This window comes from Eutrigla gurnardus, assembly GCF_963514095.1.
Source record: "Eutrigla gurnardus genome assembly, chromosome: 19".
Taxonomy (NCBI): Eukaryota; Metazoa; Chordata; class Actinopteri; order Perciformes; family Triglidae; genus Eutrigla; species Eutrigla gurnardus.
The window spans coordinates 5,979,701-5,994,600 of NC_139930.1; the positions used below are offsets into that span (position 1 = coordinate 5,979,701).

Here is a 14,900-nt window from a genome sequence, read left to right on the forward strand (position 1 = left end):
CACTTGCTTCCATGTTACCTCTCTCCTCAGTGCCTGACAACAGTGAATGCATGTGCACATACAGTGTAGAGAGTCTGACTGAATTTATTTTGGAAAAGAAATCGGTAAGGTAGTCAATGGCGAGGGAAAAATAATTATTTTGACTCCATTTGTACCATGAATTACGCATAATGGTTGTCAATTTAAAAGATACTTATGTAAGTCAGTGGTAGAGTTGGCACCCCATAACCAGGCAAAGTCCTCACTGCAGCGGCCCGGGTTCGAATCCCACCGGCGGCCCTTTCTGCGTATCATCCCCCTCTCTCCCTCCTTGCACTCTCAAGCTGTCCTATCTGGATAAAGGCACAACAAAAAATACAGAAAAGGTCCTATGGGGGTCAATAAGGGGTGTGTCTTTGCTTTTCATAGTGATTTTAAGTCGAAACGGGCACCACAAGCATCTGTGTTTGTGCTGTGTTTGAAGAAACTAAGTGCTGTTGCTTCCTTTGCGTCTGCTGAAGACAATGTGCTTTTTAGCTCTGGCAATAAAGTGCAACGCTCAGCCGGAGCCCGTGTGTCAGTCACCCAGATAGTGCGAGCTGAATTTGAACTTTGCTGAACCGCGTCACAACCCCAGCAACCACATCTGGACTATGTCACTGCAGAGAGAGTGGAAAAGAAAGAGGGCCACAGAAAGGTCTCATCATGCCTGATGAGAATGTTTAAGGAGCCAGTAAAACACAGGTTGTAGACAACAAACAAAAGGATCAGGCTTTATGGTTGGTTCTTACATGAATTTCCAGCTCATGACCACATCTGGACCACAGATTTATGGGATGTAGAAACAGAGTCACAGAGAGAAGGGGGACATGGTGGGAAGATGGGCTTGATGGATTTACAAGTCACCTTCCAGTTTGTTGATTCCATCAACTTCCCAAGTGAAGTTGTTGCTTCACCAACATCTGGTGTTTGTATGGGATGCAGTAGACAGACAGGCAGAGAGACAGCTGGAGGGAAGGCTGTCAGACAGACGGGCAGGCAGAAAGAAATGTGGACCTTATCACAAAGAGTCAGACGATCGAGTTTATGTATGCATGTATGTATGACTGATCGTTTTAATAAAGGCAGCAAGGAAGTCCAACAGGCAGACAGACAGGATGTAATTTCATACGGGCCTTCGACAACCTTTTGTTCTGTGATTAACATCTGGACGATTTTAAAGAAAATGTTTCAGATGTAGACCATTTCCCTTGTTTTTTTTAAATCCCTATATTCATTGTGTGTACAAACAGAAAAATAAACTGTTATCGCCGGGTAATTAGAGTCAATGAAGCCATTTACAATGACTTCTTTGCATTTTCCCAGATTCCCCTTCCAGTCAGGTTCATGCATATTAACTCAACTTTATCCAGATCCAGTTTGGATAAATTGCTATGGCCGAGCTGTCTCTTGCTCATTGTTCTCAAGTCCTCTGCAATGGACCAGGAGGTTTAGCTACACCCTATAAAATGAGTCTCACCTGCTTATCTTCCACATCATTTAATACAACCAGAAAAATACTTAACATATCTTAAAAAGTCTTTCTGCCTGACAAGTTGGGACGTCTCGCCTCTTTCCTTATTGGATGTCTTCAAACACCAAGCTGAGACCAATTCTACACTTAATAAAACCAGCAGGCTGCTGCTGTACAACATGTAGTTGCTGCCAAGCAGAAACAATTACAGTGTGTTCCTGGAATATGATTATTTATCCCATGTACAGTACAAAGTCAACATCAATTGCATGAATCATAGTTTTCTTGGAGGGTTTTCTGTCGGCTGCAGGAATTTTGTGTTTCGGCCGACTTGCTGACATGCTGATCTGCAACAAAGGAAGCAAAGATTCATGCACCTGTTGGACTTGGCCAAGCCAATCTCAACGCTGCGAGCGCATTTCTCGTCCCACAGACTCTACAAGGGCGTCTCCGGCTACTGCAATGCTTACCGTGGAGACCTGTGCCGCGCCGTCCTGCAAGATGATTTGCTGGTTTTCTTCAACTCCTCCCACTCGGACCCCGAGGACATGCAGGAGTACCTGGTTCAGAGCTGGTGGGCGGAGCTAGAGGGACTCAGCACGCCGTGTCGGCCCGCTGTGCGCTCGCTGCTCTGCCACTCCTCCTTCCCCGACTGCAACCCGTCGGGGTTAGGACCGGCACCGAAACCGGTCTGCAGGTACGTGTCTCTTCATTTCACAGTGCACGGATGAATAATGAATAATAATACAGTATTGAATCACTGAAGGGATGAGATCATCATCAGTTGTGTTTCTTGATGAAACAGGGAACACTGCCTGGCAGTGAAGGAGCTGTACTGCCATAAGGAGTGGTTGGTGCTCGACAGCAGCAGCTCGGTCCAGACCGGCTTCTTCAGGTCCGCCGCTGGGTCTCACAAGCCCAGTTCACTGCTGCCCAACTGTCAGGCCTTACCAAGTCTCCACACAGACCCTGATGCTTGTACACACATTGCATTTATGGGTAAGATATACCTGACTGAGACTGTTTTTGGGTGGTGTTCAAATAATCCAAAATGTGGAGAACAGACTCCTGGGGGAATGAGTCCTAAATCCTGGGTCCGGTTCCTTAGTCTTGAAGTTAATGGAGTTTTTGGTTAGAAATAACTAAATAAGGTCCTGAAATAAGTGGCTTCAGAGATTTTAAAGTTTTGCTCTACGACATACAATACATCAGAAACTATACGTTGCTGCATTTTCAAGCTTTCTTTAGAACAGCGGTTGTGGCTAAATGAGGCTACATAGTGTCATAAAAGTGGTGTCATTTGTGAATATTACCTTGCTGAACAAAGCGTGATAGTGTCATGAAGGTGAAACTCAAAACTTGTTAACCACGGGGCTTATTTTCTGCAATAATCCAAAACCAAATGGCTTTTTGTCCAAGGAACAAAAAAAAAAACATCAATGCAGAACTCTAATTCATGGACTCTCCTGCGAAGGCAATTGGAAAGCTTCCCTTTACATAACATTTTTTGACATTATTGTAATTGCTTTGCAAGACCTGCTACAATATAACATTTGGTAATATGGTACTGCATAAACAGCTTTAGTGCAGAAGGCCAAAAAGAAATGGAGCGTTGCGTGAAGGAAAAGCAGGAGATGGCTGTGTACGGCCAAATAAAGTCTGGCCTGCTCAAAGTACAGGTCGCTGATTCTGATGAGGTCATTAAAAGGGTCTGACTCCCTCAGCCAAGATATACAGGTTGCGTGAGTGTGTGTGTGTGTGTGTGTGTGTGTGTGTGTGTGTTCTGTAATATAATCAGAACTGGACTGAAGTGACCCACACTGCTGAGTTCTCCACGTTCTATTTTTTAGTTTGGATCTCTTACTACCTGCTTCCTCTCAACATTTATTTGTTTCTTATCTGTTCCTTTTCTACATTTTAGACGTCAAGAAAGATGAAATTACAAGTAAGTGAAAAAAAGGGCAACGCAAATGCATCTCATTGACCAAATCCATCAATAACGCATGAATCCAATTGTGTTTGGCATCAACAGCAACATGTTACAATGACAGAGGCCGTTTCTACCAAGGCGCCCTGAATGTGACGAGGTCGGGGACGCCGTGTCAGCCGTGGAGCCAACAGGTATCGGTCTATGTGTTGAGACACAATCACCACACAATTTGTGGAACATATGAGCTTAAATACAACTGAGATATGCAGTGCAGATACAAAATAACAACATGTAAAAAGAGGGCAGGGACCAAAAAGACTTAATATTCGCCTTTTCTGCTGCAAATATGGGAACATCTTGTCCTTTTGTCGCATGTTCAAAACCATGTTTCATTTTGACTGGCCGACAACGATCACCCCAAAATAAAGATTAGAATAAAAATGAAAGGAGTCAGGAGAATTGCTGAACAGAGCTGCTAACGTTTGGAATGGACATGACTAATGCCTGTATTTATAAATCCAAGAATGACTGTGTGTGAATGCTCAGTTTTATATCAAACATTCCTGATCTGTAATCACAAACAGGAAAACACACTAACGTGCAAACACAAGAACTCACGCTCATAGAAAGACACACACACACACACACACACACACGCACACACACACACACACACACACACACACACACACACACACACACACTGTGGCCCAAAAACCTCTCTACAGTATGTTTTTATGGCTTTGTGGTGTGTGTGTGTGTGTGTGTGTGTGTGTGTGTGTGTGTGTGTGCCAGGTCAGCAGAGAGGGAGGGGCTCATCGTGTCACATCCGGCCTCTGGAAGCAATTAGCATTCACACGCATGTGCTGCACAGACACGGACTCCATCACTGCCACACACACTATAAAGAGCGTTTGTTCTGTAATGGGATTGGCTAATTTCAGCAGATCCTCTGTCTCCCTTCTCTCTTTTTCTCTCCAAACAATGTTGGTTTTCACTTTCAGTTCACAAATCTCTTTGTTTTTCTCTCCTCAAACACTGATGTTCACATTGGAGCACATTACTGCTGAAAAAATGACTTTTGTCTTACAACCTACAGTAGTAGCCTAACTAGTATCTAAAGGATTCTCAATTTAAAATAAGCACTATAAAGTCAGCGTTTTCAAACAGTTTATTTAACTAACCTTAACTAAATTTAGTAGTCAACTACGGCCGACAAAATGTGCTACTGGTAATTGATGGGGACTACAGGAGACCACTTCCACTGTGAGAAGATCAAGGTCCCATTGTTGCAGAAATTACCAAGAATGTTGAGTCGTAATCTGCCGTCGTTATAATTGTAAAAGTGAACGCTGCGGCCCCCGAGGAAGCCTCGATGGCGGTCCACCAGGCTCAATTGTTGTACTTTTTAATAAGATGAATATATTGCATCTACAAATGTATAAAAACAGAACAACAAACATTTCAAATATCAAAACAATGTACTAAAAACTACACAATAAAAATCCAGTTATGACAAGTGCTTCACATAAAACATAAAAAGCCAAAGGGCATTTCAATACAATTAAAAACGAATTCAAGAGCCAAGACTATAGAAAATAAAAAACAGCTCAAATAGATTAAGTTACATTGCAGTGGAAGAAATGACCTAATGAAAAAGTTGCAGCTGGAGAACAAAAAACTGAAATCTGGGGACAGAAAGCAGACCTGAACCAGACCAGCTGAGAGGTCTGAGTGGCTCATAATGTAGCAGAAGATCAGAGATGTATTTCGGCCCTAAACCCTTCCATGCTTAATAATCCAAGAGCAGTTTTGAAATAAATTCTTAACCTGACAGGAAGCCAGTGCAGAGAGCAGCGTTTATAAAGAGCTCTCAGAAAATCCTGATCTCAGTCCGAGTCGACTGAATCCGAGCCCACCGACAAAACTGAAACCAGACTGAACACGACTCGGCTAAAAGCGTAACGGACAGACATCCATCATTGTCGGATAGCATATTCACTGTATTACAGATTCACAACTAGCATGTGAGATCTGCCTCTGTCTTCCCTGGTATGAAACACAAAACAATCCTGTAAATACAGTGCACACGTTGGCTTTCATTATGAGTAATTGAGAATGGGCTTATATTATTAAATTTAATAATGATATCATATTTATGATAATTAAATCTAAAATGGTTTCAAACGACAAGCATCTGTGTATATGCATGTTATACAGGGTGTCAGGTTGCCGTTGAAGGGGTCGTGTCTAAAAACATTTGGGACACTAAAGTCAGGATTTCACTCTTCTGAGAAGAAGACATCAGGTAGCCAGCAATGAACTACTTCCAGGAAAAGGCTGGGACCCTGTGATATGATGTGCTGGCCAAATATGAAATTTAAAGGGCAGGCTGATAAATACAATGGGATTAATTCATTAAGTTCATTAAGTTCCTGGCCGACGTTAAAGCTTTAATTTCCTGTTGAAGGTGTAACAAGTGGATCAGTAGTCCAAGTCCAAGAGGACAATGAGAGGCTGACTGCACCATTTTCATCTGAACTCATATGTTTTAGTTTAGTTTGTTTTACTAAATGAGGTTGAACCACACAGTAAAAAAATCAAAACATTTCTTTTTGGGGAATTTCACAAATACTGATTAACAATGTACACAGTACGATATTTATTCAGTATTTAAATACACGTCTACATGTGAACATTTGAGACATATGCCAACGAAAAGAGCAAAAAGGCTGGAGGTGAAAAAACCCCATAGATGGTTATTTCAACCTGATGTTTGGAATTGTACAGAGAATCTCTCTCTCTCTGATCTGTGTATGATAACTGAAGGAGGATTTACAGTTAAAACCACAGTGGAGCTTTTATACCCGCTCTTATAGTCGCAGGAGGAGCAGCTGTTCCTAATACTGTGCACAGTCAGTGTCGGTTTCTCTAGGATCCAGAAGGCGAGATCATTCAGCGGTGGCTCGGTCCAAAGTCATCATTTACCTTCTTCGCATCACAGAGCAGATGTTTCGAAGCAAATATTTTTTTATAGTGGATATAAAATATTCGGCACATGGAGTCCTGCAGGAAATGAGCCAACAACTCTGATCTTTCACACGTGATATGTCTCTATAGTAAAAGGGTCAACACATACGTATGCTCTCATCTGCACAGGGCTCAGTAATGTCCTGCTTTTTTTGCTGAGTCATGGAGATCTGCTGCATACAAGGTGATGTTTGGCAAGCAGTTTTATTTCATCAATTGTTTACAGGTATTTATTTTGTTGGATTTTTGTACGTAGGTTTGACAACTACCCAGTCCAGTGTTTCCAACTCTTTCAAAGAAAGTAGCTAGCAGTAGAATCTCCAAAAGTCGATAAATCTAGTGCCAATGTCGCCAGGTCGCTAACACTCCAAAATCTGCCTCTGCCAGTTGGACCCTACTGCTCCTATGCCGCTCACTGAAGTTGGTGTAGGATAGTTTAGCAGCGGTAGGCATGTCGTGATTGGCCTGCTAAGCTTATGTTTAAGTTTGTATTGGACGATGAGTGCTTGTGATTGGAGGATATTACCCATAGAGTCTGAGATATTATTTTGCTCAGAAACCTCTGGATGCACAAGGTAGATCAAGTAGCACTCACCACTGTAGGAAGTAAAAAGAAGCAACAATAGTCTTCTGACAGGACATGAAGTAAAGGATTCCACTTATAGCGTGTTCTACTGCGTATTACTTTTTGATAATACTTCATAGCTTTGTTGAGAAAAGTTCAACAAAGCTCTTCTGATTTTCTCCTCTATGCCATTCTGTAGGTTCCCCACCAGCAACGCCTGTCTGTCGATGTGATTCCAGAGTTGAAGAACTCACACAACCACTGTAGGAACCCAGGAGGAATCAGTGAGAAGCCCTGGTGTTACACCACAAACCCCAACATACGCTGGGAGTATTGCACCGTGCCGCAGTGTGGGGAGACGAGCATAGGTACCTTCTGCTTTGTTCTGTTCAAATTCTTGGATTTTTCCAGAAAACGACATGAATAAATTGAGATTTTTGCCATTTAAAATCAATAAGGTTTCAAATGCCAAGCACCGCAATTTTAATTGTCTCTTAGTGATGAAGCCACCAGAGCTACCAGGCCCTCATCAAACTCCTCGTCTGCCTCCTATGGCGACGGTATCGTCTCCGGCTTACTCCATGTCCGTCATCGTGATCATCCTGACTGCAATTGCAGCCGCCATCTTCCTTACCATCAGCATCCTCGCCTGCCGCAGACGGAGGAAGCAGTGGAGAAACCGCAAGAGGTGAGATAAGGACCGGACACGCAGTTCTTAATGTATCTGCTTGCCCACCTTTTCTATTCCTCACTCCCTCTCTCTTCACAGAGAGATGGAGACCCCGACGCTGAGCGCTCTTCCATCAGAGCTGCTGCTGGATCGACTCCACCCCAACCCCATGTACCAGCGGGTTCCCCTACTGCTCAACTCAAAGCTGCTGGCCCTCGAGTACCCCCGAAACAATATCCAATATGTTCGAGATATTGGAGAGGGAGCCTTTGGACGGGTTTTCCAAGCCAGGTGAGGGGAGGAGAGGGAGGGAAAGGGGAGGAAAGGGGAAGTAGATGTAGACTAGAACTAGGAGAAAAGGGAGAGGTCGAAGAGCCTACAACCCTGAATTTGAGAGACTGTACAAAGACGGATATTTGTTTGCAATAATACATTACTTGGACTAATATTTAACAATGCCATGTCGTCATCATTATCACTGTCAGGGACTAACATTTCTCAGCCAGAGAAATAGATGCCTGACTGGATTTGGAGAGGGGGGGTAGAGTGGCTAAAGATGGCGTCTGGTCCTACTGAGAACTGCTGTGTCATTGACAACCTCACTAGGAGAGCTGCTTTGGGTGTCACTTTCCCTCCCAGCAAGACACGTATGTCTCAAACTGACCCCTATGATACTATCAAATACCAGACTGGGGTCATACAGTAGTTGCATTTCTAAAATATCTATTAGGCTTGAGGTTGAACTGCCGTTGTACAACATTGACCCAGACACTTTCCCAATCTAATCATTCAGACAGTGAAAGCCAGCACATCCATGACTTATAACCATCAATTAGAATGTTTGGCGCAAGAATTCAGGCTGCCTGATGAAAGTTTTTCTGACCTTGTGACAGAATTATTAGACTTTATCTCTTCCCAAACCAGTCCCACAACCCTCTCACCCCTGTGGTGTCCCTGACTGGGAGCCAGTAATGGACACAAACAATGAACTCACATTTTGACAGACAGAAGACTAAAGAGTAAGGGTTGGGGTCGACTGTCAGAGAGAGGCTAGGAACCCAATCTAATACAAACTGCTCACAACCGAATGTACTTGCAAGAAGATATTTAAAGGAACAACACACTCAATTTGGCACTGAGTAAACAGATTGATTGATTGTTAGCTGTGCTGAGAGAAGTTTTATTACCTTGTTCCATTTTATGGCTCCAGTACTCGTGGAATATTATAATACAACAGCTCGTTAAGTTAAATTCTGGATAATAGGATAATGAATTACAGATACGCGTTTTCTGTCCATTTTGCAAAAGACTGCCACCACAAATTATGACCTTCTGTCCTTGATGTTGCACCAAAATGTGAAACATGACATATCAGGGTGTATAATAGTTAGCACAGTATGGCATTTTCACAGAAGCACCAATGTGTAGCCATGCAGATCTGGGAGACGTCCTTCAGGCTAGATGGTAATCCCTTAATGAAAAGTGGAATGGTGCAGTCTATGCATACCCCTGAGAACATAATACACCCTCACACACACACACCTTCTTATTGCTGTACATGTGAGGACATTGGTGCAATGTATTCCCCACTCAACATCTCTAACCTTAACTATCACAACTAGATACCCGACCTTAACCTACAAAACAAATTCAACCTTAACTTTGAACTGCCTTTAACACCTCCTAAGTAGGGACCGACCAAAAGGTCTCCGAGTTTGTCCTCACGAAGACAGAAATGAAGAGCACAATATAGAGATTGAGACCATAAACTCACGTTTACAGTGTTGACTGATAATAAATCAAGTGAGAAATAGGGTCATTTTCTCATCGACTTCCATGCAATCTGACTTTGTTTGCAACCAGAGGAGTCGCCCACTGATGGCCAGCAGAGATAATGCAAGTGTGAGGCAGATTTGGCTTCACTCTCTAGAACTGGAGGTTGCTGCCTGGTGTACATACATGAACACAGACACACACATGCACACTCAACATATGCAGACACCTAAATAGTAAATATCTCCCCTGACAGATGGGCTTCAATCTGTAGTTTCCCAATGCATGTGTGGCTGTATGTGTGTTAGTGACTGAGTGTTTCCATATGTGTGTGTGTGTATGTGTGTGTGCAAACTATATATAAATCTACACTGAGAAACTCCATATTGACTTTAGTTTGTCCCTCAAGTGAGCTAACACAGGAAGTGTGTGTGTGTGTTTGTATGTGTCCTGCAAGTGACTGACATTTACATTGGATTGCATTAATACAGTTGCTCTGTCTGCTGTCAGCTGCTTGTTAGGAACACTTAAAATACTCATTCAAAACATGTGCTTACAAAACATTACGAAATCAACTATAATTCATCAGAAAATTCCCTCACATGCAGACGGTTACGACAGAAGCAATCCCTTGACACAAACAGCTATCTTACATTATCTCCTCCTTTTCTAGAGGACTAGCTTGCATACGTCCACTGTTGAATATTTTTTGTGCACATGTGTTTGCTGCAGAGCACCAGGGCTGCTGCCGATGGAGTCTTTCACCATGGTGGCGGTGAAGATGCTGAAGGAGGAAGCCTCGGCTGACATGCAGAATGACTTCCAGAGAGAGGCGGCGCTAATGGCTCAGTTCGACCATCCAAACATCGTGCGACTCCTCGGTAAGTGTGTGTGTGTGTGTGTGTGCTGCACTCACAGCTGGGTTTTACGTTGTACAACTGCTGGATCAGTGTGTTGACCCGTGTCATGGCAAGTGCAAAAACAGATTTAGCAGCGCAGCAGAGAGAGGTAGCGTGCGGTGGATGTGATGATTCTACTTGTCTTAAATCAATCAAGTCACCGAATGAGCCGTTTTATCATAAACAAGATATGTTGTAACTGCATGGTTTCCCCCATGTTAACAAACCCAGGCCTCAGACCGAATCTCTGGGTGCATTTCGTTGCTGGTGAACATGGACTTCACTCGTCGGAGTCTGTTCATAGGTCTTAGGGGCTACACAGCATATGTGAAAACAGTTGCATAAAGCCTTTTGTGGCTCCACAAGGAGCTTCACACAATCTGTAAAAATGACTTTTGTGATGTCATTGTGGGTTATGTAGGAACCAGATTTTGAAAAGGATGAAAAAAGTCTCTAATTCCACTGCATCAATTTAGATTTATTTATTTATTTATATATCATTCATGTTTGCTATTGAGCAGTTTATCACCAATTTGCAAAATTCCCACGATCATATTATTATATGTTTCCCTCTAATATTCAGTCTTGGCAACAAACACTTTTGCTCAGGCAACTCAAGCAAGCGGTTAGTTGAATGTATGGAATGATAGTAATCCCAGTAAGTACGTATGTCTGGTTAAGGTGAAGGTAAGGCAACAAAAACACGTGGTCCACTTGAGCGAGGGGTTGCACACTTTGTGAACTTCTTCGCTCAAACAGGGACCAAGAACAAGAGACGGTTCAGAACCTGTTTTATATTGGTTCAAGGCGTCCTATTGGATGATTGCTCACACTGTGATTGGCTCCTTTGGTGCACACCATGCCCAATCAATACATCAGCCAAGAAAACAGGCAATCAGAATCAGAATCAGAATTCCTTTATTGTCCCTCAACGGGGAAATTTGTTTGCCACAGCAGCCAAAGGACAGTATGTTACAAGAAACATAATAGTAATAATAACAATAGCAAAAATTAACAATATAAATTAAAAAATGTAAAAAATAGAATAGAAATAGAGTAGACTTATACATATAAACATGATATTGTACAAAAAAATTACCAGCAGTGAATTTTGTTTTTATATACAATTTACAATAAAGTATAGAGTGCAGAATGAGGTCTATTGGGAGCAGTGCTTATTGTAGAGTCTGACAGCAGCAGGAAGGAAGGACCTGCGATACCTCTCTTTCACACACTTGGGGTGTATCAGTCTATCACTGAAGGAGCTGACCAGTGTGGTGATAGTGACCTGCAGGGGGTGGGACTCCTTCACCAGCAGCGATGACAGCCTCTCCATCATCCTGCTCTCTCCCACCACCTGCACTGGGTCAAGAGGGCATCCCAGGATGGAGCTGGCCTTCTTGATAAGTTTGTCAAGTCTCTTCCTGTCTGCTGCCGAGATGCTGCTGCTCCAGCAGACTACACCATAGAAAATGGCTGATGCCACCACAGAGTCATAGAAAGTTGTCAGGAGTGCCCCCTGCACTCCAAAGGACCTGAGCTTCCTCAGCAGATGGAGTCTGCTCTGAGCTTTCTTGTATGTTGCTGCAGTGTGATGAGACCAGTCCAGTTTATTGTTCAGGTGAACTCCTAGGTACTTATAATATGTCACCATCTCAATGTCCGTTGCTAGGATGTTCACCTGTGTGCAGGGTTGTTTGCGCCTGCGGAAATCCACCACCAGCTCTTTGGTCTTCCCGGCGTTGAGCTGGAGATGGTTCCACTGGCACCAGTCCACAAAGTCTTTAATAAAGGGTTCTCATTTCCCAGTTTTTACATCCTCCATTCCTTTCCTTGCCCCCTCTTTTCATGACTTTATGATCTCTTTCAGATAAGCATAATTGACAAGAATGTACGCATGTCACACACGTTTTATACATTTTATGGTTTTGTGGCATCTCAAGGGATCAGAGACAGGTTGTCTTCACGGACACACACAACACAATCTGCTCCCACAGTTCTGTCTTCCAGTGTGCTGCTCTCTTTCTCCCTCCACCTGGGTCCACAACCATTCAGTCAATCACACAGATCACCTGCAGCCGCGTCAGCTGACACAGTTCCCATGAAACATTAGTTTATACAGCCCTAATATATATATATATATATATATATATATATATATATATATATATATATATATATATATATGCATTTTTGGTATTAATGCATTTCTTTAACGAATTATCACTGTTGGCTCTCTGGATTGGACGTTTGATTTAAAACCAAAAAACAGAGATAGAACAATCAATAAACACGCAGCCTCATAATACCAAGAGACTACCGCACCAACGCCACTGTAGCAGCGTGGCGTTAAACTCTCATCAGTCGAGCCTAAGCTCAGCGCCCAGCTGCAACAATAACCTGATGAACAAACATGTTAAATCATCATAAGCAGCTGCAGTATCAAGTCAAACAGTCTAGTGAGTCTCCACCACATCACTTCATTTAGCTGGGAAGATGTCAGCTGTCTGCTGCTAGAATCCATCAGGGATCATCGATGTGCTACAGCCGTTAGGCCCCGGTTTCCACACTAGTTCTTGTGAATGAAGTCTTATTCCTCAGATCTGTTTCACTGCAGTGCTTTAACCCCCCCAGAGATACCGATCCCACTGTTTGCCAGTAAACAAGTGCTGCTTGACAACTAATGTGCCTTTGTTGGCTTGAGTAAAACAAATGTCCTACTCTATTAAAGTTTATCTCCACTAATACAGCCTATCTAATCTAATACAAACTGCTCGCATCCAATAGAACTTCCAGGAAGTCGCTCGGAGATACAACGTACTCTATTTGGCACTGTCAGCGAGTAAACAGGGCCGCTGGCCGTGCTGAGACTACTTTGTTTACTTTGGTCCGTTTCACGGCTCCAGTTCTAGTGATATATTGCTGAATCAACATTCAACACTGCAGGAGAAAAATAAGATGATATAAAAAGACAGTATCGTATGTTTTCTGTCTTTGAGGATGAGCGTGACACATTAACCCCCAAGTCTCCATGAAACCAGAGTTAATTCAGTTATTTTATTAACCTCTGATTACCCCCGGCTAATAATACACCGCCAATCATGTGTTAAAATACATGCGACATGCGTGTGTCAGAATTAGAGACGCCATATGTCTGCTTGTCATTATTGTGTGTGTGTGTGTGTGTTAGGACGGGGCCTCTGTGTTCTGTATATTTAGCGATGGAGTGACACACTTTGAGCCGAATACTGACCTTCAGCTGAGGCTGCTGCTGCTGCTGTTGAATTACAGTCAAGATTGTGGACACACACACACACACACACACACACACACACACACACACACACACACACACACACACACACACAGGAGCAGTAAACAGAGTTCATTCTCCGGGGAACTGTCCCACTCTGTGACCAACAGGACATGAACTAACTGAGCGTGACCTCCAACCAGCCAGCAACCTCCGGTTCTGAAAAGTGAAGCTTGTGCTGAAGTGCCTTAAACCTGCATTCTCCCGGCTGACCATCAGGGGGCGACTCCTCTGATAGCAAAAAGAAGTCAGATTGTAGAAAAGGTCTATGAGAAATTGAGCCGACTTCTCACTTGATTTACTTCAGTAAACATTGTAAACATGAGTTTATGGTCTCAATCAGTTTCAAGTCTTCTTCAATCCAGCATGATGTTCATTTAGTACATTATGAGTTAATTTAGAGTCAAATAGACTAGCATGTCCGTGCTACCGCCTCGTCCTTGCTACTGTCACTACCACGCTACCACTGCAAAAAGGTTCTAATATGTCTTTAACACTTTGGTGTACACCAAAGAGTTGCTGCTCTGCTGCTTTTGTTCATCAGATCCACCCATCGCTCCTCCACAGTCCAAATATGGTCACCTCCTTCCACTGGTTGCAAAGATTCTAAAATGGCGCAGTCAAAATGCCCAACTTAAGGGTGCCGTTATGATGACGATGTCCTCTCTTATACAGTCTCTGCCTCCAAGCCTCCTCCTCTCAAGGAAAAGTCCATGTTGTTGTTGCAGCTCATGTGCTGCACTTAATTACATTAGGGGCCGTTCGCTATTTATGGAATGGACCACCAGAGGAAAATAGGGGGGGTAATATTGTGTGTTAATAGTCTTTGTTGAGGGGTGGGTCACCCAACAATTTTTAGTCTGGGGGGTCCTCAACTTTTGTCATGATCACAGCAACATTTCAAATATAGTATAAAAATACATCTCAGCAACACATTCACCTTTTTAAAGCACTGTCGCCTCACAGCAAGAGGGTCCTGGGTTCGATTCCCGGGGTTGGCTTCGGGCTCCTTTGCATGTTCTCCCCGTGTGGGTTCTCTCCGGGTTCTCTGGCTTCCTCCCACAGTCCAAAGACATGCAGGATGGGGATAGGTTGATTGATTACTCTAAATGTCCCGTAGGTGTGAATGTGAGAGTGAATGGTCTTTACATGTCGGCCCTGTGATAGACTGGCGACCTGTAGACAGTGGATGGATGGATATTGCGGGAGGACAGCGTGAGAGTGAAAG

General features: G+C 43.2%; 1 protein-coding gene across 1 annotated transcript in view; it reads left to right on the forward strand.

Annotated features, from left to right (window-relative positions):
- musk (muscle, skeletal, receptor tyrosine kinase) overlaps window positions 1-14,900 on the forward strand; it is a 32,846-nt gene that overhangs the window by 14,603 nt on the left and 3,343 nt on the right. The window contains exons 9-16 of the mRNA XM_084035306.1: window positions 1,926-2,189; window positions 2,298-2,491; window positions 3,414-3,437; window positions 3,525-3,613; window positions 7,217-7,385; window positions 7,516-7,705; window positions 7,787-7,978; window positions 10,193-10,341. Of these exons, the coding sequence (XP_083891432.1) occupies window positions 1,926-2,189; window positions 2,298-2,491; window positions 3,414-3,437; window positions 3,525-3,613; window positions 7,217-7,385; window positions 7,516-7,705; window positions 7,787-7,978; window positions 10,193-10,341 (1,271 nt within the window). The remainder of the gene's footprint in view (window positions 1-1,925; window positions 2,190-2,297; window positions 2,492-3,413; window positions 3,438-3,524; window positions 3,614-7,216; window positions 7,386-7,515; window positions 7,706-7,786; window positions 7,979-10,192; window positions 10,342-14,900) is intronic.